Source organism: Amborella trichopoda, chromosome 11 (genome assembly GCF_054954075.1).
Source record: "Amborella trichopoda isolate Santa Cruz 75 chromosome 11, AtrichopodaSantaCruz75HAP2 v2.0, whole genome shotgun sequence".
Lineage (NCBI taxonomy): Eukaryota > Viridiplantae > Streptophyta > Magnoliopsida > Amborellales > Amborellaceae > Amborella > Amborella trichopoda.
Window position 1 is genome coordinate 35,090,224 of NC_142346.1, and position 25,382 is coordinate 35,115,605.

At 37.3% G+C, this 25,382-nt stretch overlaps 1 protein-coding gene across 2 annotated transcripts; it reads left to right on the plus strand.

Moving 5' to 3' along the window:
• The first annotated feature begins 4,730 nt into the window (after positions 1-4,730).
• Positions 4,731-21,936, plus strand: LOC18436705 (putative membrane protein At4g09580). Of its 2 annotated transcripts, XR_002281359.2 has the most exons (5): positions 4,731-5,835; positions 11,727-11,997; positions 12,174-12,344; positions 18,400-18,517; positions 21,413-21,936. XR_002281359.2 is itself a non-coding variant. In XM_011626028.3 (4 exons), the coding sequence occupies exons 1-4, from the start codon at positions 5,522-5,524 to the stop codon at positions 21,542-21,544; spliced, it is 888 nt and encodes a 295-aa protein (XP_011624330.1). In that variant the 5' UTR covers positions 4,731-5,521; the 3' UTR covers positions 21,545-21,936. The 2 variants fall into 2 exon arrangements, 1 of the variants encoding a protein (XP_011624330.1); XM_011626028.3 differs by lacking the exon at positions 18,400-18,517.
• The last annotated feature ends 3,446 nt before the right edge of the window (positions 21,937-25,382 follow it).

A 25,382-nucleotide genomic window follows, 5' to 3' on the forward strand; every position in this document is an offset into this window, starting at 1 on the left:
CTTATTATCTTGGATAAAGTAGTATAGACCATGCCTAGGGTGCTCAAGTAGCGTGTTGAGGTGAGGAAATAGTGGTCTTCCTTTTCGAATTTGTGCAAGAAATAGTGGTCTTTCTTTCTATATTTCAAAAGCAATGGAAAGAGAAAAGGATGAGTTTCTATAAGACCTAGGCTTTATGAAAACAAAATAAAATCTCACCTCAAAACCTCTTTTGGAAAGTATTTTCGGCATCATAATTCTCCATATGGCTTTAAAATCAATTTTTCAATTTCAAAAACAAAATTTAAAGCTGAAAAAAAGATACAAATATCTGCAAGATCTGTAAAAACTTATTTTTAGAGCGAGATGGATGGTCTAGATGATTTTTTGTAATATAAATTATTTTTACAGCCTAAAATCCTAATTTTTTTTTTCACAATCATAATGCTGAAGCCGAGATGATCCATTTAGAGGTTTTCCAATGCTTGAATTACAATTTAGAATGATAGGGTTGCAACCCTATAAAACCACTTTCCAAGAGGAAGAGAAAAAGCCAAGTTTCTTTCCAAGAGGAAGAGGAAAAGCCAAGTTTCTAAGTCTTAAGAAGGCAAAGGCCAAGTTTTTAAGTCTTAAGAAGGCAAAGTCAACACCAACTACTTCACAGGGTTAACCCCAATGATTTGAGCTTGGTTTATTAGTTTATCGTCAGTGGTGTGATTCCAACTCTATGTTCTCGAGTCGGATGATCTGTCGTATAGATTCAATAGAATAATATTTCAAAGGAGAACTAAAATAATTTTGGGATTTTTCAGACCAAAATCACTCACCTAACAATCATGACCATATCAAAATAAATAATTTCTCAACCAGTGATTATGTGCTTTTGATTTTTCGGAATTCCTTGCCTACATGGCAACCTTAGAGACACGTATCGAACATGCGATCGTACGTGTCAGCTGATGTCACTATTTTCTTGTATTTGCAATTATCCTTGAAATTAAAGTACATGCGATCGTACGTGTCAACTGATATCACTATTTTAGTATTTGCATCTATCCTTGAAATGAAAGTTTGCTTTTAACACGTCATTGGTTCGACTTGCAATGCATACCATGCTCATAGTGGGAATGGAACTCCTCACCATCTATTCTACACTATCACTTGTGCTATGATATCGTTATTAGTTGTTAAATGTTAAAAAAAGGACAAAAATGTTCACGATGCAAACTGTCACTACCTGCATTAAAAACACTATCACCTCTTCAACCATTCAATTAATATCATATAAAATGGAATATTATACCATATAGTATAATATTTAACGATAGAAAATAAATATATGGACATGTCTTGTTGTACTGACTTTTTAGACTTGTGTATTAGAACTTAAGACACTTGTAGACACCGACGCTGGAACAGTGTATGACATTTGTATTCCTTAAATAAAGTTTGGTCCAAACTTTTATCACTGGTAGACTCAATGAAAAAATCAATCCAATGGTTTTAATCCTATTCTAGACAAATTGGATTCACAAAATGATTTACTCTTGACTTGATCTCTCTAGAAAAATCAGCAAATAAATTTGAGCAAAAATTACCTCAAGAAAACCTTACCTTGGCCCTAATTTTGCCAAGTACGGTCACTTATCTTTGAAACTGGATTAATGTCATAACAATAATTTAATTCAAATTGCTAGGATTGTTTTTCTCATGGGCGGCGTTTTGGTGTCGCCGAAAGCATCTACCATAGTGTCTCAACCTTTTCACAATCTACATTGGAGCTGGATTGAGAATCCAAGCTTATCATCTCAACTATAACAATCATGAATCTGAAAAGATGAAAGTTGACCGTTAGATATAATCCATCTTGTATCACTTTTTTAGACTATTAAGATGAAAGTTGAAGGTTGGATATAGTCCATTTTGTAACACTTTTTTAGACTATTCATTTCAATTGTTTAGAGATCAACAAAATCTATACTGTCTTTTGAGCTCTAAATTCATGGAAGAGGCGGAAATATATTTGTCATAGTTTAAGATGTCTTTTGCGTCCCGTGAAGCCTTGAAAACCAGTCTGAGTTGGTACACTAAAAAGCTTTCCATTCCTTTGTATATTAAAGGTTGTCTGAGAAGCAATCTGGCCAAAACTATTAAAAAAAACAAAAACCTTGGTGGGTCAGGATAGTCCATTATTTGGACCTCCAATATCATGTATCTGACAAATAACATGGATTTAGAGCCTCAAAATCGATCCATCTAGTACTATTGTCCAGATCATCCATTTTTACTTTTCGATTCCTCATAGATAGAAAGTAGTGCACTATTTTCTGGAGCTCCAGTGCAAGCGATTTGGAGTTGAAATGGATTTGCAATGGTTCGAGAAGCGTTTTAGGTCCCAAGTCCATAAAGACTATGGCCCCTATTTACATTCACAAATTTTTGGCCACAGCAATAAATGGAGCCCCACTTATTGGCAAAAGCCTCCATAAAGGAGGCATAGAATGATAAATTTTTCTATGTGAAGTTTGATAGTTTGAATGTGCCACAAAGTACGTGATAATTTGTTTTGAAGTTTGCGTTTGGTCAATGAAATAATTGTACCATCCAATTTCACATTCAATGGTTAAGATTAATTTCTCACTTTGTACTAAAAGTAAATGATCTCATTCTACACTTTCTTTATATTAAAAGGATAAATTTGAAGCTTTGCCCTTCTGGATCAAAAAGTAAAAATAAAGAAAAATTATAGATACTGCCTTTACACTTTTCCTATTCCTAACACTTTTTAAATCATAACACTATTTATTTATGTAAGTATGGAAATAGTCTTTTAGAATGAAAATGCACTTCATGTTGGTAACATACTTTCTTTCTAAAGATTTGAAGTTTTAGATAAAAAATATCTCAAATTTCTTAGTGAGAGAAACTATATCAAATTTAAAGTTTTAGAGTGAAAAATTCTCTTACTATTTTTAGATAAAGAAACTATCTCAAATTTCAAATTTTTAAGTAAAGAAACTATCTAAAAATTTTTAGAGAGAGAAACTATCTCAAATTTCAAGCTTAGAGAGAGAAAGTACTTTAAATTTTTTAATGAGAAAAACCGTCTCATGATTTATAGAGAAAAAAACATCTCAAATTTTTTTAGATAGAAAAACTATCTCACATTTCAAACTTTATACATGGGGGTATTTTAATTCTAAAAATAATTCCAAAAATAGTTGATTGTGTGGTTTAAAAAGTACCTACTGGGAGCATACTAAGAAAATATGGTATAGAGGGTTTTATACTTTTCCCTAAAAATTAAAAATACGGGGAGCATACTAAGAAAATATGGTCTAGAGGGTTTTTATATTTTTCCCTAAAAATTAAAAAAAAAATCTCTTACTCTCACATGATCAATTGAAGAAACAACGGATTATGGGACTCACTCTGGTCGACTCCATTGATGCACAATAGGGTCTATGGCTCTTAGAATCTCTATTTTCCATTTATATTTATTTCTTATTTTTCTCCAAATTCCAATTTTGGATTCTAAAACACTACCAAAAGATAATATGTTCCCAAGGGAGCATACTGCCCGTTACTCCCTCAACTAAAACCCAATTAAGGAGTATTTTGAGGTCACTAAAATTTGGGATGTAACCTTTTCAACCCATATTCTACATCATTAAATTTTTTTTTCCAAAGTTTATTGTTTGTGGGCTTGAAAATTATGCTTCCTCAAGATTACATCCAAGGAGTTTAATTTTTAAGGGAATGTCTACAAAGAGACCATTTATTTTTTTATATATGGAAGTCACAGATCATTTTTATCCCTTAAAATTCAAAATGGGCAACTGTAAGAGTGTCATTGAATAGACACAAAGTTAAAAAAAAACAAATTCTCTGATTTTTTCAGTCACTTCAAGCCATCCGATTTGATATCTAATGAGTGAGAACGATTGTAACCTTAATGTACAAAAGATAAATGATATATTTGTGAACATCCCAATTTGTAAATAGTGAGATATAAGTATTATAAGCCTAAAAATTCAAGAGCTAAAAATAAAAAAATTTCCTTTTGAATGTCTAGTGATTTTCTAGTGGTTTCTAAAATTTTTGATAAAAAAAAAATCTCCCCCACTTAAATGTTTTGTTTGTTCGAGCAAAGTATATAGTACGCTCTCACAAGAGCATAGCTTACGCGCCAAAAAACTTTTTTTTTTTTGGAAAATGGTTTGAGCAGCTCTATCAAAATAAGTAGAGCCTCATCTCATAACTCATAAAAAATTGCAGTTCAAATATTGAAAAACCTTTACATCGATCATCTCGGCACTAACATTATAATTGGAAAAAATAAATAAATAGAATTTCAAGCTTTAAAAATAATGCATATTGTAAAAAACTATCTAGTATATTTTGTCCTAAAAGTAAGTGTTCATAAATCCACAAGATCTCTATATTTTTTGAGTTTCAAAATTTAGTGTGGGCATTTGAAATTTATTCTAACGTTGATCATAAAGATTTGCGTTGCTAAAGTGCTCTTCGGACACGGATATAAGATGAGGCATTACTTTGTTTTCATAAAGCCTAGGTCTTATAGAAACTTCATCCTTTTTTTTCTTAATGCTCTAAAAATGGATGGATATGGTCATTTCTTTTGTTTTGATGGCTATTTACGCTTGTATTTTGTCTCTCTCTAATGCTCAATTAATCTGGCCTGCTCTCCCTTGAGGCTATAAATTTCGCACTGGACCATCATCATCATCGTCTCTCTCTCCTTCCAAATTCAAATCCAGATTCACGATTAAAATCGAGCTTCAGGCTACTCTCACAAGTCTCAAGAACCTCTCTCTCCGTCATCAGGCGTCGGGTTCCGGTGTTGTGGCTCCTCACTGGCGATGGACTCATCATTTTAGACCCTAATCTCTGTCTGTATACAATTTCCATACACAACGCCGTTATATATCTAAACTCTAGATCTCTCATCCTTTTCAAACCCCAAGAAATGCTCCTCTTTATGCGGTGCCATAAATACCCAATTCATCATCTATCTGAAAACTCTGTATCCATTTCTCTCTCTATTCATGGTGCTCTAGTTTCTTCACACCTCAATTTTTCTGATCATGTATTAGAGGGATAATAAGTATTTCACCCATTGTTCTTTTCTCTCTCTCTATTTACGTTTTTGATAATCTTTGATCTCTCTCTCTCTCTCTCTCTCTCTCTCTCTCTCTCTCTCTCTTGTTTGCTTGGTGTCTTCATTTGTATTGATTCCTTCTGAAGTAACATTTGCAAAGTACCAATTCTCTATCGAGGGAATATTGGGGTCCTTGAATTAGGTTTTTGGTATCTGCTGGTCGGGATTCTATTGGCCAAGGTTCGATGGATTCAATCCAATGAATCACTTATGATACCTTCTTTTGCTTTAAAAAATCAATGGTAGCCTTCTTATCAGAAGCACTAAATTGCAGAAACTGGTTTTGGGGTGTTCCAATATTCACAAATGAGATTTGGGAAATCCTTGATACCATGTTTTTAATGGTGGGTAGGGCTCACAATGAAGGTTAAGGCATCCTGGTCCTCATCGTACCTTCCAAACAATCTAACAATGGCAGCTCCAAGAATTGTGATCACTGATGTTGGGAGGCAAAGGGATGAAGAGAGTGCCAAAGAAACACCCACAAATAAGAAGCCCTTTAGTGGGAAACCAGAGGGGAGGTTTCCATTGTCTCAATGGGAATTAGCAGCTGCTTTGAGTGTGGTTTTGCTCTTTACCATGGGTTTATTTTGCATCTACTTAACCATGCCTCATGCTGAATATGATAAGATTCTTAGGTTGCCCCGCAATCTTTCGGATCTCCGAGTCCTCAAGTATGTCTTCTTTTCCCTCTCTTTCATTGTTTTAGGTTTTCCATTGTTTTGGTCTTCATCAAAGTGCCATTTGTTGATAGGAGAATCAATTGGAACTCTCTCTTTCTATAGTTTTTTGGGGTTTTTTACTTTCTTTTTCATTGCCCCAATTTTTTTTTATGGGATGATAAGATTGGGGCATGTTATTCTTTTTGTATTTTAAGGGATAAACCTTGTTTCTAATGTTACTATTGTTAATTTGGATCGGATTGGAGTATGTTATTCGAAGTTGTAGTTTAAGGGATAAAATTTGTTTCTAATATTACTATTGTTGATCTGGTTGGGTTTCTTTCTATTTACATGTCCCATTTTCATCTTTAGTGCCTTTCTACATTGGGTTTATTTCTGCAATAGCTATAGATCTTCACGTTCTTTGATTATTGGCTGCTTATGATGAAATATTAATTGGAGTGTCTAACGTTGGCTTGTATAGTTATTACATCTGCACATCTGCTTATGCAAATGCAAAGAATACATTGTTTGTGATTGATTTGGATGCTATTAAGTAGTGGAGATAATGTGCACTGTGATCAGTGATTATTCTAGAGAAGAAAGCAAACAACATAAGGAAGTTATCTCACCAGAAGTCACAATTTGATTGCCAACTTGGACACAGAGTCAATATTTCTCAAAAAATGCCTATTTGGACACAATAAATTGTGAATCTTTGAGGTGCCACCCAAAAGATGATTGTTGGGCAGTTACTTCACTATTTGTTTGAAGCTAATTGATCTAAAGGAAGTGGTGTTCTTACGTACCAGGACTATTTTGGATGCCTTTGGCCTTGAAATGTTTGTTACCTTGCAGTTGTTTATTGGAGCTGTGGTGATACTCTATTTTTAAGTCATTCATGCTTTGAGCGATTTCTATGTTTCTAAACTGGTTGTGAAACACGATAATTCAGATAGAGTTGGATCTTTCTTTTTTTTCTAAGCTGAGCACAGTGTACAGCATGAACCTGAGCTTTCAAAAAGAAGCACTACACTCTGCTTTCAATTAGGCTATAGCTATATCGGTGTTTTGAATCATTTTACATGAATGATTTATTTGTAGATGTGATTGAATTGATATGCTTGCAAAGAAAAATAAAAATGACGAGTGATGGAATCTTCGTTTTTGCTCTCATATTGAGCTGACTAGTTGGCATGGGCATTAAATGGTTGTCATAGCATGCAGTTGCGAATTTATAGAAAACTGTTTAGTGAATGTATTTGCTGACCAGTTGGCATGGGAATTAAATGGTTGTCATAGCATGCAGTTGCCAATTTATAGAAAAGTGTTTAGTGAATGTATTTTCTCTTACGGCTTTCCTTTTTGTGTTTCAATACAAAGTCTATCATTAAATGGAAGAGAACTTACTCATGTGATCTCCCATAAGCTCTAGCTGGATCTCCTCCTGCAGTTAGAGTCAAGAGTCTTACTTCATACTGGTATTTTTAAGGAGTGCTCCCAAATCACCCTGTTTCTTTACATCATGGATACGTACTTTCTAGGCTAATTACCTTAGAATTTAATTTTTCTTGTATCAGATAAAATTCTTGGCCCCTATGCTTTTCTCATGTGTATGCTTCTTTTTCTAATCAACACTATGCTTCCTTAATTGGGAAGGACAGTCAGACTGCTTTCCCTAATGAGCAACCTCACAGCGGAAGCAGGTAATCCTCCAGCATGCAAACCATTATTGCTAAGACGTTCTCTTGTTAAGCTCCTATCTTTTAGATGGTTATGTTGAACCATTGAGTGCCTTTTGACTTACCTTCCTTCTAGGAAACTCATGAGACTTCAGCTCGTAAATTCTTTGTTAAGCTCTTATCTTTAGATGGTTATGTTGAATTGGATAACCATTGAGTACCTTTTGACTTACCTTCATTCTAGGAAACTCAGAGACTTTAGCTGGTAAATTCTTCCGGAAAGGACTTCTAGCTCCCACAGTTCCAGATTTCATTAGATTCTTGAGGACCTTAGTACCCAAACTAACTTCATAGGATTGCTTTGGATATGTATATACTCTATGGAGTGGACACTTTTTCGCCTGAGGAGACCCCACGCGAGATCATCCACCACAGAGAGTAGCTGTCCCTAACCATTGTCTCCTTGTTAGTGGGTATGCTGCTGAGATTTTTTGAATTATCTCTGGATCCTTAAGTTTACTCCAATTGCTGCCTGGGCCAAATATTGGCATATTATTCCATCTAATATACTCATTTAGATCCACCTTCTTATTTTCCTGCATTTGAGCATCAGTTTTTAGATGGTAAAAATCGAGGAAAGTATCTCTTGGGGCATTAGCAGAAGCAGGAACATATGAATAACTGATTGTTTTTTTTAGAGACCACCTAATGGTTACCATAGCATGGTGTTATTTTTTGGGTCAAGAATGGCATGCTAGTGCAAGTTTTTTTCTATTGAGCATTACTTGCTTATTTTTAAGCACAAATCAGCTTCTCTAGGATGCTTAAGCACTTTGTTATCACAATGTTTCGTTGGTTTAGCATTCTGCAATGTTGCATGGACACAGGTACATGTGTCATTGTCTGATATGGGCTCAGGCTGTTGGATTCCTTGTTCCATGAAGAAGAGGATTTGACAACATGGTCATATTGAAAGACAACCAAAATCCAACAATGTTTTACTAATATTCTATTTCATGATGAATAGCAAGAATTAACAAAATTTTCCCTTGATTGGCTTAACCTGGTAGATATTTTCAGAATTCCGTAGAAATTTCAGATTTCAGGTGTCTTCTAATGTTGTTCAATGGTAAATAAACAAAAAGAAGAATCTGTCTGTATGCATGTCAGTAGGTGTCCGACATGGGTACAGCCCCCAAATAGATGAATCCATGCATTCCTTCTCTTGAGCACTTCTACCCATGCTTCTGTGCGCATTACTGTTTTACAGTCACCAATCTTTCTAATGTTCTCAATCTTATGAAGCTCATCAGTCTCATATAACTCTTTTACAAGGTGACATAAGTCCATCTCGGCCATTGAATTGTTCTATTGAAATTCCAACACTTTTCTTGTTGGTCTAATGTCATTTGCCTGCTGTGATTCTGCTTTAGATGCCATAATCACAGTAGAGCATGAAAGTGGTAAGCTTGAAATAGAAGTTGCTTTTTTTTTTTATAATGGATTAAATAGGAGTTACCTATTGTCTTTTTTGACATATTAAGTAGAAGTTGTTCCTTTGATATATTAAATGGAAGCTGCCATTAATTTATATTTGGTGAGGAAGCACCTTGAAGGAGATTCCAAATTTGAAGGGCATCTGTGAACCTTGTTGCCAAAGAGGCAATCCTGTGTCTATAATCTTGGCTTTGTGGTAGGCATGTCAGTAGGGTGAAGGAGGTTAAGGGTTCAAACCCTTGAGCTTTGTTTCAAAAAGCCCAAGCATGCTAACATAGCCTTCTTCTTTTCTTTTCCCCTTTGTTTTTTTCTTTTTGTTTGTGTGTGCACGTGTGTGAGTGTTTGTGTGTGTGTGTGTATGTTAGTGTGCATGTGTGTCTCGTTAATCTTATTTGTCAACTTCTCACCCCTCTTGGCACTAGCAAAATGGTCTCAACTTGTGGTAGTTGTTTAATATTTTGTTAAGTATTAGACAATCATGGTATGCTGAAATATTCGCCTTCTCAACCTCCTTTCCAGACTCTTAAACTGCCTTCTTTTCAGAATTATTCCCATTGTCATCATCTTCATCATTGCCCTTTTCCAATTAATTAGGGTCGGCTACATGAATCTTGGTCCGCCATTCTGCCCTATTAAGGGCAATACATTCAGTGAGGCCATAAGCCCCCATATCTTTTAGACTACTTGCAACCACATCTTTTTGGGCCTATCTCTTGCCCTTTTCGAGCCTTCTACTTGAACTAACTTGCACCCCCTAACAAGTGTTGTACTAGTCTACAGCATACATGGCTAACCCACCTAAATCTACTATCTCTCATCTTATCGCCAATTGGTGCCACACCTAAATTTTTCCAAATAGACTCATTTCGAATTCTATCTCTTCTTGTTTTGCCAACCATCCATCTCAACATCCTCATCTCCGTTACACGCATTCTATGGGTATATTGTGTTTCGTCCGCCCAACCAGTTGTACTTCTCCACTTCGCCCACCAAGCTCTAATTCTGCGTGCGACATCTTCTTCAATCTCTTCATGTTTCTGGACTATCGACCCAAGATATCGAAAGTGCGATCTTTTTTATACTTCCTGACTATCAATCTTAACTACTTCCTCGTCTCTACTCCTATTTTTACTAAACTTGCATTCTATATACTATGTCTTAGTCCGGCTAATTTTAAAACTTATGGATTATAGAGCATCCCTTCAAAGTAATAACTTTGTGTTGACGTCGTTTCGGGCCTTATTGATCAAAACCATGTCATATGTGAACAACATGGACCACGATACCTCATCCTGTAGGTGCCTAGTTAAGTCGTCCATAAAACAAAGAGAATAGGCTCAATGTTGACCCTTGATTTAGACCTATTGCTATTGAAAACTCACTCGTCTCTCTTCTGAACTCCTGACAACGTTGTTTGTTGACTTGTTCTTTGTTCCTCAGTTTAGGTATTTGAATTTCTATTTGAAATTTATAAGAATCCAATTTTTGTTCTTTTTTGGAGTGAATATAGTTCTCCAATTTTAAATTTCTGAAGACAGTGTTATTTGATGTCAATATGTGCCTGTATGGGTTGTCTCTGCGGGGTGCATTTGAAGTACAAGAACTTGTTTCATTTATGCTCTGGTGAAGAATTAGTTGGTTGTCTCAAATCCAAATCCACATATCCTGCCAAATCTGATTTAATGCAGTGCCAGGGGATCCTAGTGCTGCCTCCTTGTATGGATTATTAGTCCCTGGATGGCAACTAATGTGATTTTGTCGATTGTGATGTTCCTTTGTTATCAAAGAAACATCTTGGGGAGCATGCAGGGTGGCCTAGTCTCATGTTAAAAGAGAAGAAGCCAATTTAACGGCCGTTATTTTCTTGTTGGTACTTCAAGTTTTGGGGCCACTTCTTCTGGAAAAGCCATGTCAGACATTACATCACCTTCCTGATATACTGCTTTCCATTTGCATTCACTTCAATTTGCATACTTCTTTTCATTTGATCTAAGAGTTCTCTTTTCCTTAATCATGGTACAGCTGCCTAAACCTTACCTCTAATTTTTCCCCCATTGCTTACCCCATTTACCTCCATAGTGACTTCATCAGATTTTTGGCTTATCTAATCACAAGGTATACTGGTGTGCATGCACACTGTACTTGAGGTGAGGTTAAATGCAAGTTAATCATAGTTTTATTGAGCATGTGATTTTCATCCTGTGTTAATTAAATAGAATGATCCTTTATTATATGAAAGCTTGAAATTTAAATAGCGTGTAAAACAGTTTACTGTTCCACAGTGTCCAAGTTTGGTTCTTGTTATTTTAAATACAGCAATCCCTAGTAATGTTTCTTGGAAGCAGCAGAGAATGATTTTGTGGTGACCCGTGTGGCTGGCTTTGACTTTTATCAACCACAAGTCAGTGATCTATTGTGTTAGGTTATATAACCACCTGGCTAGGTTTTGGCTTCAAATGGTTTGTTGCTGAAACCCCATTGTGTGCCCAGGAAATGTTGATTCATGTCATCATAGGTGTGCTCAATGAGTCTTAAAGAACAATATTGCTATGGTTGTGACATCAAAGAGCGAACAATGCTCCATGAACCTTGGTTTTCAGCACTTTGACAGCTACCACTTTTCCCAATAGATGCTACTCCTGCGCATTCGTTATATTCTTATGTGGCGTTTGTATGTTCTGTGACATGTCTTGATTTTTTATTCTTCTCGATTTTTCTTTGCAGAGATCACCTTGCAACATATGCTAAGGATTATCAAGCACAATTTATGCTTGGTTACTGTTCTACATACATATTCATGCAAACATTTATGATTCCTGGCACCATATTTATGTCGTTGCTGGCTGGAGCCCTTTTCGGTGTCATACGAGGTGTTGCTTTAGTTGTTTTCACTGCAACTACTGGGGCCTCATCCTGTTATTTTCTGTCCAAGTTAATAGGCAGGCCTCTCGTTTTCTGGTTATGGCCTGAGAAATTGAGATTTTTCCAGGCTGAGGTACTTCAGATATCTTTAACTTGGTAGCAGTTCGATTTGGCTGTCTTGATATCCAAACCTGTAACTCTTTCCATTTTGTGTGGGGAAGTTTCCTGTTTGAGTTGTTTCTGTACATGCATTATTGGTCTTATTTATCACTTGAGTGTTAATTTTGAGGTTGATGGTTATTTCTGCAGATTGCAAAGCGCAGAGAAAAGCTGCTTAATTATATGCTCTTTTTGAGGATAACACCCACTTTGCCTAACACATTTATCAATGTGGCATCTCCAATTGTTGATATACCTTTTCATATTTTCTTTACTGCAACACTGTTTGGACTTATTCCTGCTTCCTACATCACTGTCAGGGTGAGTTGTTTATGTTTTACACTCATATTCTTAGTTAATCTTATGAGGAAACTACTGGTAAAGCATATTTTCGTAGGCTTTCATTATTATTGGAGTGAATTGCTGAGTAGAACACGAATAAGGCTTCCTCTACGAAGATATTCATGGGTTTTAAGATCAGAATTCTGGAGTGGATCAAGAAGTTGAATAGTACTGTACTTGTTGAAATTGATTGACCATGTATTGATGTGAAGCATGATAACTATTGATTGTAATTTCAGTTGTTGAATGGATTTATCTATAGGCTTATATACCTCTCCATTCTAGAGCAATTTCTTTGACATTCAGCCATGGCATGAGTGGTAATAGATTCCTGTTGTGCAGATGCATGTAAAATGGTTTTAGTAGTATTATTTATGTTTACTTCTCCACTTTACTGATGTGCATTGTTTAATCAGTCAGTGTTACTAAACAAATGTTGTAGGTATCATGAGGATCCCAAAACTGCTGCATGCCAAACCATTGGTGCACAGATGTGCGACATAGGAATATAATAATAAATTTAAATTAAAAACATAGAAAAAGCTTATCTCAAATATTCTTTTGAAGTGTCCGAGACTTAAAGGGAAGTGCTAATGGTATGTCTCAACACGGCTGATGCTGTCTATCAGTTTAGGAGAAGTGCGGGCAATGTCTCTTGATAATTGCTAACAAAGAGGTGGCACTTGAAGGGTCAATATTTTTGGTGAAGTGTTTGAAACTTTGAAGAATTGTTATCGGTCCTGACATTAAGTTGAACGAAAGGTTCTTATAAAGAAAAGAAAAATAAGGAGAATACTCCATGAGTCTCTCTCTCTCCTCCCCCAAAAAAAGGTTGTGCCATTAATCTTAAAGTTCTGTCTCATGAAAGTCGTCACAGTATCAGAGCAACTCTGGAGATAAGGTCAGGTAGTCTCCTTTTATTATGGTTGTGTAATGATCAATCACCAACTTTTTTACAATTATTTTAGAACGCCTAATTCTCCAACTCAATGGTCCTTTCTGCTTACACAAGGGGCACATTTCTCTAGGCTATAGTAGTGGCCTTTAGGAGGATTGGAAGTAGTGGCAAAAGTTACATTGGTGTTATTTTCATGGTTACTGGGATATCTTCTAAAGAGGGGTCGTTTATGCGCCTTGATCTCATTCTGGCACTTCGAAATGTAGGACCTCGGTTCCGAATAACTTGTTGATATTAAGAATCTCGATTTGTGAAATCAAAGATCTATCCTATGTTAATGGGATCCCAATCCATTTACCAAAAGTCATCGTTACATGAGTAAGCAGAACCATGATTCCACCAACATGGAATTGATTATCCCATGTTTTGGTTGCAAGTTTGAACATGACACTTTTTTTGGTTCATATACAGTGGAGTGTAGATCTTCATTTTTCTATGACCTACAAATTTTCTAAATGACATTATTTCCTATGTGTTTTACCGTTGACAACTTTATACGTCTTGTGAATTGTGACTTGTGTCTAGTTTCAAAGACAGGCAACAAGAGAGGGCAAGGAGAGAGAAGGAAGAAGTTGGGATGAGATGGAAAAATAGCCACATTGTGGTTCTATTAAGGAATGAGGTCACAAAAAATACGCTAAACTTCCTTAGGGCTAGTTCATTGGGCTTTTTCCACCTCCCAAAGGGCTTCTATCGCTTGATTGTTAGTGAACTAAATTGCTTCATACACGGGGTTGCCTTGTGGATGATGGAATAACAAGTATGCCTTATTAGGTATTGCATCATCGCATTGGCTTTCTAGTATCAATATTCATTTGTGAAATCATACTCCATTGATAAAACAAATTCTAATAGGCTTTCAATGACATGATTCTTGTTTATGTTGATACTTGGGTTTGTGAATATGAAAATAGTTAAAAATACTGTTAGATGGAACTCTCTCTCAGATTAAATTTTGAGAACCTCGATCCTAACATGGAGGAACGCAATCCCATTCCATAAGGGATCCGCTCCTTTGCAAATATTACTCGATCCCTAAAAGTTAGGGATTTTGATCCCTATGTTTGCCTATGTATGGAACTCGTTTCCTCGACCATGGAACTTCGTGGTTTCCTCGCTCTGTGCTTCCGCTCCCCATCCCAATCCTAGAGCTTTTTTTGCTCCAGCCAGCTAACTATGGTTATCTTGCAAGCTGGAGCTGTAAAATACAAAGGGAACTTTAGGTGATTCACCAATGGACTTGTCTACTCCAAGAGTGTGACGTGCATGATGAGCATAAAAAAGGGTTTGGGTACAAATGGGTATCGTAATTTAGGATTTACAAATCCTAAATGTTTCTAGGTTCCTACAGGGACTAGGATGGTTTCGGGCCTTTTGAAGGTTTCCGTGTCGGGGTATAATTGGGTAATGCAAGGTCCAAGGGTTAGGTTTATGGGAAGGGTTTGGTTAGGTCATAGTTGCTTGGATCTCCCAACCTATGTGGCTATCCCACTTCTTAATCTCGTTTTCACGGGAAAGAGATCATGAAAGGATCTCAATTTTTAAATTTAGGGATCTCGATTCCTCTATTAGGGATCTCAATGCCCACCTTAAAGACCTAGATTATGACCAAAATGATGATTTTCAAGCCAGCTCGTAATGCAATTGTATTTCTAATATAATTGCATTGCTTTCTGGCTATAAGCAAAGAGATTCCGACATTAAAGAGTATACATAGTCCTAGACTATAAGTACTCATTAAAGTTAGGAGTAAAATCCCAAGCGGTTGGGATCGAGATCCCAACAGGCCAGGATCGAGATCCCTAGCTTTTAGGGATCTCACTATAATATGCATTGTATGGACAACACTCAACCAGAGGGATCTTGTAGCCTATCCTGCTCTTGATTCAATCCCTATCCCAATAACTAGGGTTAGGTTAGGCCAAGTTTTAGGATAGGTTTTTATGGTTTCTAAAGGTGTTTGAGTTTTCTGGAATTTAATAGGTCCAGCAAGATAGGAGAATGATGGGATGGATTCTAGGGTTGAATTATTAGGGTTCAGTTTGAAAGGCTACATAGGGTGGCTATATAGTTAGGATAGCTTTTTGAGCTGGTTTATCAGGGTATGGAAAGGTACAGCTGGGGGTTAATGAAATAGTTTCAACAGGTAACGAATTTCGCTAAGAATCTTAGATGGGGATGTGTGACACGGGAAGGAAAGAAGAATGGTCTAACTTCTTGTGGAGGCTTTCCTAATCTTAAGCTAGATTTGTAAAATCACTCTCTATATAAAAGAATTAAGGAATCTCTCCTCTAAAGGTGGCCTCAACCACTCATGAAAATCCAAATGTTCTTTCTCAACTTAAATATAAATTGGTCATAGGTCTACAATGGGTATTTATATGGAATTCCAAGTTCTATTTTCCATGAAACTCTTGAAAGCTTTGAAAGCATAGAAAACAAACTCCTAAAGACTCTAGAAAACTACTCGAGAATTTGTAATCCAATTAGCATTGAACCTCTTGAAGTAACTAAAGTAAAAAACTAATTGAAATTAGAACAATATAATAATGAACAGAAAGGAACCTAATACACTTGGGAAAATAAAGTCACTAACTTTGTCATCATGCTTTCAACTTTGAAGACCGGAAATATTTGAATTGCAAAAAAAACTCATAGAGATAAGGGTTGTGGTTCAACTAGTTCTTTGATTTGAGCTTCAGATCACCCTAAACGGACATTTGGGTGAAAACTTATGCCTTCGGGAAATGAGTCTCGGATTCTCTTTGGCTAGGTCTTTTTTCATCAGGTATTGTCAATTGGCAAAGTAGGAGTTCCATGAATAATGGATGATCATATGCTTTTCAATCTTTCGATATAGTCCCTTATTTAAGCTCTTCATGTGGATTTATTGTTGGATTGATATAGGAGATTCTGCCTGGTCATAGACTTAATAGTGTTTATGATCCATCTTAAAATGCAATTTTTGTTTAGAAAATGCTTGGAAGGACCACCGAAGGGTGTGGAACCCTTCGAGAAGAAACAGTCGCTGTTGCAATGACTCTAGTGGGAAACAGAAGGGTGTGGAACCCTACCTTTAGAAGAAATTTCTCAGAAGAGGAAATCTCACGTTTCCTCTCCCTCTCCCTAATTCTTCAAGATTCCTTCATTCCTATCTATGGGAGGGACCAGTTGATATGGACTCTCACTCCCGCTGGATCTTTTACAGTGGCATCCCTATACAACGACTCATACAACCTCCCACCTTCCCTCTCAACCCTCCCTCGGTGTCATCAAAGGTGTGGAGTAAAATTGCCCCCCCCAAAGTGAAGTGCTTTAACTGGATAGCAGGTTCTTAGAGGGCCCTTACGGTGGATCAATTACAAAAAAGGGGAATTCCAATTCCTAACCGATGTGTCCTTTGCCACTGTGAAGAAGAAACAAACCCACACCTATTCCTCCACTGCAACCTAGCTTACGGCCTTTGGGGACAATTGCTGCAGCTATGTGGTATCCAATGGGTCTTGCCAGCGACAGTAAAGGAACTGTTACCGATGTACCCTGCCTTTCACTGGCCCAAGGCAGGGAGGATTATTTGAAAAGCTGGGGTGGCAGCAACTATTTGGGCGATCTGGAATGAGATGAACTCTAGGATTTTTCAAGGAAAAGCTACTGCTGGCCCATCACTTTTCCATAAAGTTACGTCCTTAGTAACTTTTTGGGCTTCCAATCACCGACTCTTTGCAGGAATCTCTGCTACTTCTTTTCTTCACAACTGGGGAAATATTATGAGCCACCGTCCTCGCAAGGCCAATCGAACCCATAGGTGGCATCCGCCTATCTATCATATCATCAAACTCAATTTTGATGGATGCTCCTTTGGTAACCCAGGTCACACAGGAGCTGGAGGGGTGTACACGGACCACCGCGGGCTATTCTGTACACTTAATCTGAATACTTAGGCACCCAAAATTCCCAACATGCTGAAGCAATGACCCTTCTCTTGGGTCTGAAAAGCTTCAACTCCTCTTGGGGACAAAAGCTTATTGTGGAAGGGGGGACGCTAGTAACATTATTTCCTGGGCATCAGGGGGGTCCCCTCCTCCTTGGTACCTTCCTCCCATTTTTATGAGATTGCTGACATTTGCAGGGATATGGACGTCTTCTGGACGCATACCTTGAGGACGTCAATCGACTTGGCTGACCTCTTAGCTAAGGACGGGGCTAGAGCGCACATTGAAGACACTGGAGGATAAAGGATCTACTGCTGCTGGCCATTTTTGTCTTGTTCCATAGATTTTTTTGTACAAAGGGACAACTTATAACCCTATTTTTTGTAAAGTCATTGTACATCTTGTAACTTTAACGCCTGCACTCTTATTTTTTTGGAATAGAGCAGGCTGACAACTGACCAAGAGGGTTCCCCTGCTTAGGGACCTTCGGCCTTAAAAACTTTTGTATTTTCTATTTTATATACTCAAAAATAATGCTTGGAAGGACCACAAGCTTTAGTTACGTCCCATACATGAACATTTATATGGCAATTCTCTATATAGTAGGGTATGAGTGAGGAACAAGAAAAACTCACTTAAATGAGGGAAAAGCAAGTGCCGAGAAAAATATGTGTAAGATATATATGTGTTCTAGTGTTCTGAAATCTTGACATGCTCTAGGCTCGTGAGGTGGTTGGAGCAGTTCCTATGTCTCAGCCGGGTGCCCAAAAAATGAAAAAGAATCCTAAAAAATTAGGGAAATTTAGAAAAGATAGGAAATTAAAAAGTAGAAAAATAATAAAAACAAAAAGCTTATATATGGTGATGAAAATTTAATTATGTTGGCATACACTAGATGATCAAATAAATATTGTTCAATTTTCAATATTCTAAATCTTGCAAATAAGAGATTTTGAATCTTCTTTTTTTTGTTCTTTCTTTGTGGAATCTAAGCCTTGGATTCGATAGATAATACAAGGATAGGCTTAGGGAAGAATTTTATGGGTGGATCAATTGAACCCTAGTTTGGAAAAGAAAAATCTCTCAAATCCAAGACTTTTTATTTGTTTTTTTTTTCAAAAATCTGATGTTGGAATTGATACAGGATGGAAAATCACGACTAGGAGTGAAGTTTCAGAGAGATCCATGCTCAAATGCTGGAGAAAATTGAAGTGTGGGACTTCTGCCTCTCCCCTTTTTCCATGGGAAAACCATTGGACTTTGTGAGTTGTTGTGAACTCGTCTAAGACTATCATTAACTTTCTTGGCTTGCTATATTACTTGGGCGAGTACTATTACAGTTATGTTCCCTAACTTCCAGATTTGGCAGCTTCCTGAGTTAGAACCAATGTTCCAAAAAACTCCGGGCAGCGCCTAGGCGTCTGCCGTTTGGGGGGGCTTCCAGGCCGCTTAGAATCTGGGCGGCCCAGGTAGAATAAAAAGCATAGGAAGTCATCTGATCCAACTATTTTAGGGTTAGTTTCTGTATAAAAACTAAAAAATCCATATTGAGACATATAACACATTAAGAATACATAATATATAGTCCATCCATAGTCCAATACTCTAAGAATACATTCCATCAATACATAGAAAAAATTAGGAAAAGATAATCCAAGACGTCAGTTCATCATCAAGAAATGAAATAAATAACACAAGACATATCAACTGTTCATGGTCCACAACTCCATATACACTCCTCCATACGCCATATCCATAATCCATACGTAGGTACATACACATAAATAAGAGGAAAAGAAAAAAGAACGAAATATTGACTTGAAAACTAAAGAGTCGTCAATCGTCACTCATCATTAGAAAAAGCAGTGTCAGCTGCGTCATATGCATCGTAGTCAAGCCCTTCATCGTTGGAATCATCTCCCTCCTCAACATAATGGTCATCCTCTTTTGTCTCTTCTGATTCTTCCTTTGCTTCCTTCTTTTCCTTCTCCACCCTTGTCCTCTGTGAAGAAGATCTAATGGCCTTAAGAGGGTCGGCTGCTATCCCTAAGGCCTCCATGACCATATCCCATGTCAATTCTTTATGCCCATCGACCTCATCATCGTCAACCAACCACTCCATAGCATTATTCATATTTTTTTATCTGAGGGGGTCTCTTTTATCTCTCTTAGCAAACCTCTCCTTCAAGTATCGATTGTGCTTCACATAAACTAGGTCATTGAGTCTCTTTGATTCAATCATGTTTCTTTTCTTTGTATAAATCCAATAAAAATAAAATGAAACTAGTTAGTACTGCAAATTTGCAATTGATATAGTAATCAATAATTGCTAACTAGTAACTATACGAATTAGAAAAATGTGAACTAATAAATTTAACTAATTACCATCTCAAAAGTGCTTCAATTTCGCTCACAGCCAGACGGGTAGTGGTTAGGCTCAAGATCCGAATGGCCAACTTTTGTAAGTTTGGTGCACTACACCCATGTTGGCTCCACCAATTGGCTGTAAATTGATTATAAATTACGATTATATATGAAATATAAAAAACAAACAATAAACATGAAACTTGAACTTGAGGACTGGTTAAGTATATTATTACTTGGATCAATTTTGGTCCTTTGTCTCACTGCCATTAGACTTCCAAAAGACTTCAGTGTGCACTTGTAACTTATTAGTTCATTAGTACATATAATGGTCTTGGATATCCTGATTAGGGACTGGCACATCCAGACACTTATTAAATTCAGTCATAATTGTGTCATTTGTGTGTATATCCCTATCAGCATAATAAGAAGCTAGGCTCAAAAAATAATTAGCTGCATGCAATGGTCGATTTAGTTGCCTATCCCACTTCTCATTAATAATCTTCCAAACTGGCTCATGGCAGCAGACATCATCATCCAAATTACGAACTATATCGCTCTTGCAGTTAAAACTTTCCATTGCCTCATATAAGTAGCCCATGGAGGGCTTATCACTGTCAACCATACAAAGGATTTTGACAAGAGAAAAAAATACCTTCAGAGTGCCCTCACCCCTCGCAAAAAGTCTTAGATAAGACTATCTCTCAGCTTTTTCCCTTTCTAATGCTTGGCCCACTTGCATGCTCTTCACTCATCAAAGGTAAACATCTACCTCAATTGGACTCTCCTTGATGCTAACTGTCGGGCAATGTATAGAGCCAACCTTGTTCTCAAAACCCTTCCCTCTCCGCACTTCCTCAGTGAGTCAACCAACTTTTGCGTTCCAGTTTCCAACTCGCTCCTTTCTTTCTTCCCCTAGAGGTGACAATGGGCTAGTGTGGCCACATTACGAAATGTGGCCCCAAGGTTGGCAACCAAGGCCCGAGGGGTATTTTCGGGCGGACCTGGCCCGGTCCTCTTTTCTTTCTTTTTTTTTTCTTTTTTTTTTTTTTCCCAATTTTATTTGTCCTGGCCTGATAGGGGCTAGGGCCGGGCTTGGGCCAAGGCCTTTTTGGCCAGGTCAGGGCCAGGCTGGCCCTATGGGACTAGGGCCAGGGTTGACCCGCCCCAGGCCCAGCCCATTGCCAGCCCTATCTTCCCCCAAGCTATAATATGTTGCAGTCGCAAACCTCTAGTCAATCGAACTGAACCTAGGTACCAGCATATTGAACCTGCTCCACAAATCAAGTGTCCCAGCTGTTTGAAGCGAGCAAATGGATTCAACGTGGTAATAAACTCAAAACATTATTACGTTATGTAAATGGTGATGCAAAGTGCAAAAGATACATGGATGTTGATAACCTACTGGCTTCAAGATGCTTAGCTTTCATCAGCATGGTATTATCTATCACAAACCAGTTCAACTTTGTTCCCGTTGTTGTTATCGGTATAGAGAATATTTGTTTAGATAAATTACTAAATCTGCAAGAATTAGATTGGGTACTGAGATAAAAGTTTTCTGCTCTCTCTATCTCTTATCATGATTATTATTATTTTAAGCATTAACATTTGGGGTTGAGGAATTTGTTCCAAAAAATATATATTTGGGGTTTGCGGAATTTTCTGTTCTGATGATGGATTCTTGTTGCTTACTTCTCCTGTCTTTTAATATTTGTCTTCTCGCATTTATTAATTTGCATAATTTACATGTCTAGGAGATTGAATAATATATTGAACGCGTATTGATTTTTCAGGCTGGCCTTGCACTTGGGGATCTGAGATCCGTCAAGGATCTCTACGATTTTAAGACTCTTGCTGTCCTGTTTCTTATCGGCTCTGTATCCATATTCCCGACCATTCTGAAAAAGAAGCGGACATATGAATGAAGCCATACCTTTCTTCCCTTCTGACCATGAGAAAGTGTTTTATTGGATGGAATTAGTTACATGTGGGAGTGAGTTCCTCTCAATCTATGAAGGTACTGAACCAAGTGCCTTAATCAACGCAGCTTTAGGATTGACTCAAGATAATTTTCACTGGTATACATAATGGTTTTCTTTTTCTTCCGCTGTTATCCTTTTATGTTTCTTCCTCTTTGGTAGTTCTTACGGAAGGATGAACTAATTGTTGCAATTTTTTGTATGGTTTCTTTCTGTGCCCTATTGGGCTTTATTTAGCTGTAATCTTGAGGATAGGTAACAAATTGATGTTTCTTATTTGGGACAAGTGTACAATAGCCCCTACCATAGTCATATTGTCTCTTGGGAATTCTTCATCATCACATTTTCTTGGAATACATGTTTTAGATACCGCTGGCATGCTTGTGCACTTCCATGTGTGGTGCATGCACACACACAGTCCTTTTCATGTTTTTCCATGCGTGCTTTCCAGATGAACCCTGAAAGAATCATTGATGTCAATATTTTTATTCACCCAAAAAATCTCCATACTTATCGAATGTGGGTGGGCTCCTAGTACATTTATCTGGCCTGGGGGCAATTGCAGCATGTCTTTTGGGTTCTGCACGGGTTCGGCACCTACTTAGAAAGAAAGGAAGCGATAAAAACTGAAGGAAATTGTGATGTGGTGGTCAGCAAAGTTCTGATTGTTTATGAGTGCATTTGGCTGTTATCAATTTATTATCTTTGAGGATATTTGGCGTACTGTACTTGAATAACTTGAGAGATTTTCAAGAAGCTTGAGAAGTTTGTGACATATTTTTATCAATCTTTAATTGGACTCCAGGAGCATTTCCTTCTCAAGCAATGTCCTTGTTCCTCTATGAAGTAAAATAGTGAAATTCAATCTCGCATTTCGGAGAGGATGTGCCAGGAAATGAACGTGCTTGTTACTAGATTTGGGTTGTTTGTGCCTTGCATGGGCATACCCGGATATAAACTTGAGCTACCCACTGTTCAAATTATTTGGATAACGGTGATTGAAAGACTCATCTTTCATTCACTTCTGTCCATTTTAGTTGGATGGTGAGGGCATTTTTGCACAGTAACCATGTTAAAAAAAAAACTCCATTACATCTAATTTAGAGCTTTTTAAGAGAAAAGTACCCTATTTTTAAGATTTTGGATTCCTAAAGTTCCTTTTTCCGACTTTAGCTCTGCCCTTGCATCTAACCTCTATTTCTCCTTTGAAAGGATCCCCTTTGAAGCTGTATTGATCTCTCCAACCTCTTGTGTTTTCTTTCATACGACAAAAGTACTCGAAAAAAGAGTGAAGAACAACAGCATACGGTGTGATATTCTATCTTAAGCGAGGGGTTTGTAAGGAGCCAACAGCCAGGGCTTGCTAGTTTCTTACAATCTTACCCGTGAAAAAATGTTCTCATTGGTTGATCAAGTTTGTTGGCATATTTATTTATTCTAGTTTTGGTTTAGGTTCTAATGGATAGTGGTTTGTTGTTGTTGAGAGTGTTGGAAACAAATTTAAGGGGGTCTAGTAGAGGGTCATGGAGTTTGGGCCTTGCATTTTGCAGCGCTGATGATGCATAGGAGGGGTGTTGGGCTGCTACATTGGGAGGAGGATGGGAGATCATTGGATTGGATTTGATTCTGATTTATGAATAGAAATGGGTTGTGGGGGAGTTAAAAGAGATGAAAGAGTGGGCGATTTCCTTGAGTGAGTGAGAGAGAGAGAGAGCTCATTTACATTTTCTATGGAGGAAGTATCATTACAATAAGATAGAAAGAGAGTTTGATGCAGAGATGGGAGAACCTATTCTTCAATCGACCAAAGTTACCAAACCTTACGGGACCTTTGATAATGGAGCACTTTCCCCAAGTTTTCTCTTGTTTGAGAACATTTGGGGAAAGTCGAAACTTACTTTTTCCCCTCCTTTTAAGTTAAAGTGGCAGCCCAAACGGACCCTGCACTGCCACTCTTTGAAGAAGTTAAAAACTATCTCAACGAAGCCCGAACACTGAAGCTCAACCCTATCGCAAGCCGCTCGCCCCACCAAAGCTCAATGCGGCAACTCTTCTCCTCGCCTCAGGTCTCTTGTCCTCATCATTCCCATTGCTGCAAAGAGCGCTCATAGAAAGCTACAATGAGTTAACAATTTTTGTTTCTTTTTAGAGCTAAAAGGAAATGAAGAATGCAGATTTACGACAAGAGATTGTAACACACATATTTTGCAGAACTACATCCAATTGAGGACAACACAAGCCTCTGTTGACGAAATATCTTTTCAACGTCTATTTCTTAGACAAGTGAGTAGTGACATGGAGATGAGCGCAAGAGAGGAAGAAGAAGCGGTGATGAAAGTGAAGAGGATGATGAAATGAAGGAATTTGAGCAGCTGAATTCCCAAAGTAGAGTTGACCATAATTTTGGGGTAAAACTGAGGGATGAAATTACAATGTAAATATGAGTTGCATGCCGAAGACATCACGATGATTAGTGTATTATATATGTGGGTGTGCTATAGGTGTCTTCTCTCTCTCTCTCTCTCTCTAGGTGTGTCTTCTCTCTCTCTCATTCACATGTATTCCATAAGACCTTTGTAGTGAACTTTTGATCTCTCTCTCATTCACATGTATTCCATAAGACCTTTGTAGTGAACTTTTGATATAGTTAGGTACTTATCTTTTCTGGTGTACGCGTGTGGTTGAAATTTGATATTTAACTGAATGTCTTTCTCTCTTAAGTTACATAGATCAGTATCATCATCAAAGCTTTTTCTAACTAATTGGGGTCAACTGTACGAATCTCTGCTCTATCAAGGGTCATAGCCTCAATGAGCCCATTAGTCTACATGTTTTCTCACTATTTTCAACTATATCCTTTTAAGTTTATCCCGTGCCCTTTTTAACTTTCCACTTGAACTAACTCGTACCTCCTAACAAGTATTTTATTGAATCTGCATCACACATGGCCAGCCCACTTAAGTCTACTTCCTCTCATGTTATCACCTATTGGTGCCACCACCTAGATTTTCCCAAATGTATATATTTCGAATTCTATCTCTTATTGTCTTACCACTCTTCCATTTTAACGTCTTCATCTAAGCTACACTCATTTTATGGGTATATTGTTTTTTTACTATCCAACATTTCACGCCATAAAGTAAAGCTGGTCTCACTGTTGTCCTATAGAACTTCCCATTCAACTTCATTGTTATGCAGTGATCACATAAAACTTCAGTTGCACATCTCTACTTCACCCACCCAACTCTAATTCTATGTGTGACATCTTCCTCAATCTCTCCATTTTCCTGGATTATCGACTCAAGATATTGAAAGTGCACTCTTTTAGTATTTTTTGGCCGTCAATCTTAACAACCTCTTCATCTCTATTCCAATTATTACTAAACTCGAATTCCATATACTCTGTCATGCTCATTTTAAAACCTTTAAATTCTTGAGCATTCATCCAAAGTTTTAACTTTGTGTTGACGCTATTTCGGGTCTCACTGATCAAAGCCATGTCATCTACGAACATGTACCACATTCATCAGCTTGTAGGTGCCTAGTAAACCCATCCATAACTAAGATAAAGATGTATGAGCTCAATGTTCACCCTTATGTAAACTTGTTGTCACCGAAAACTTATCTTGAGGTACATAGATATAAGATCAAATCTCAATCTTAACCATACATTGTAAGAAGTGCGTTTGATGGTTTGTAACAACAAAATCTTATTCAAAATATGCATTTTGCTCATCAAATCAATAAAATACATAATGAATAATTAAAATAGGCCTTTCTCAAG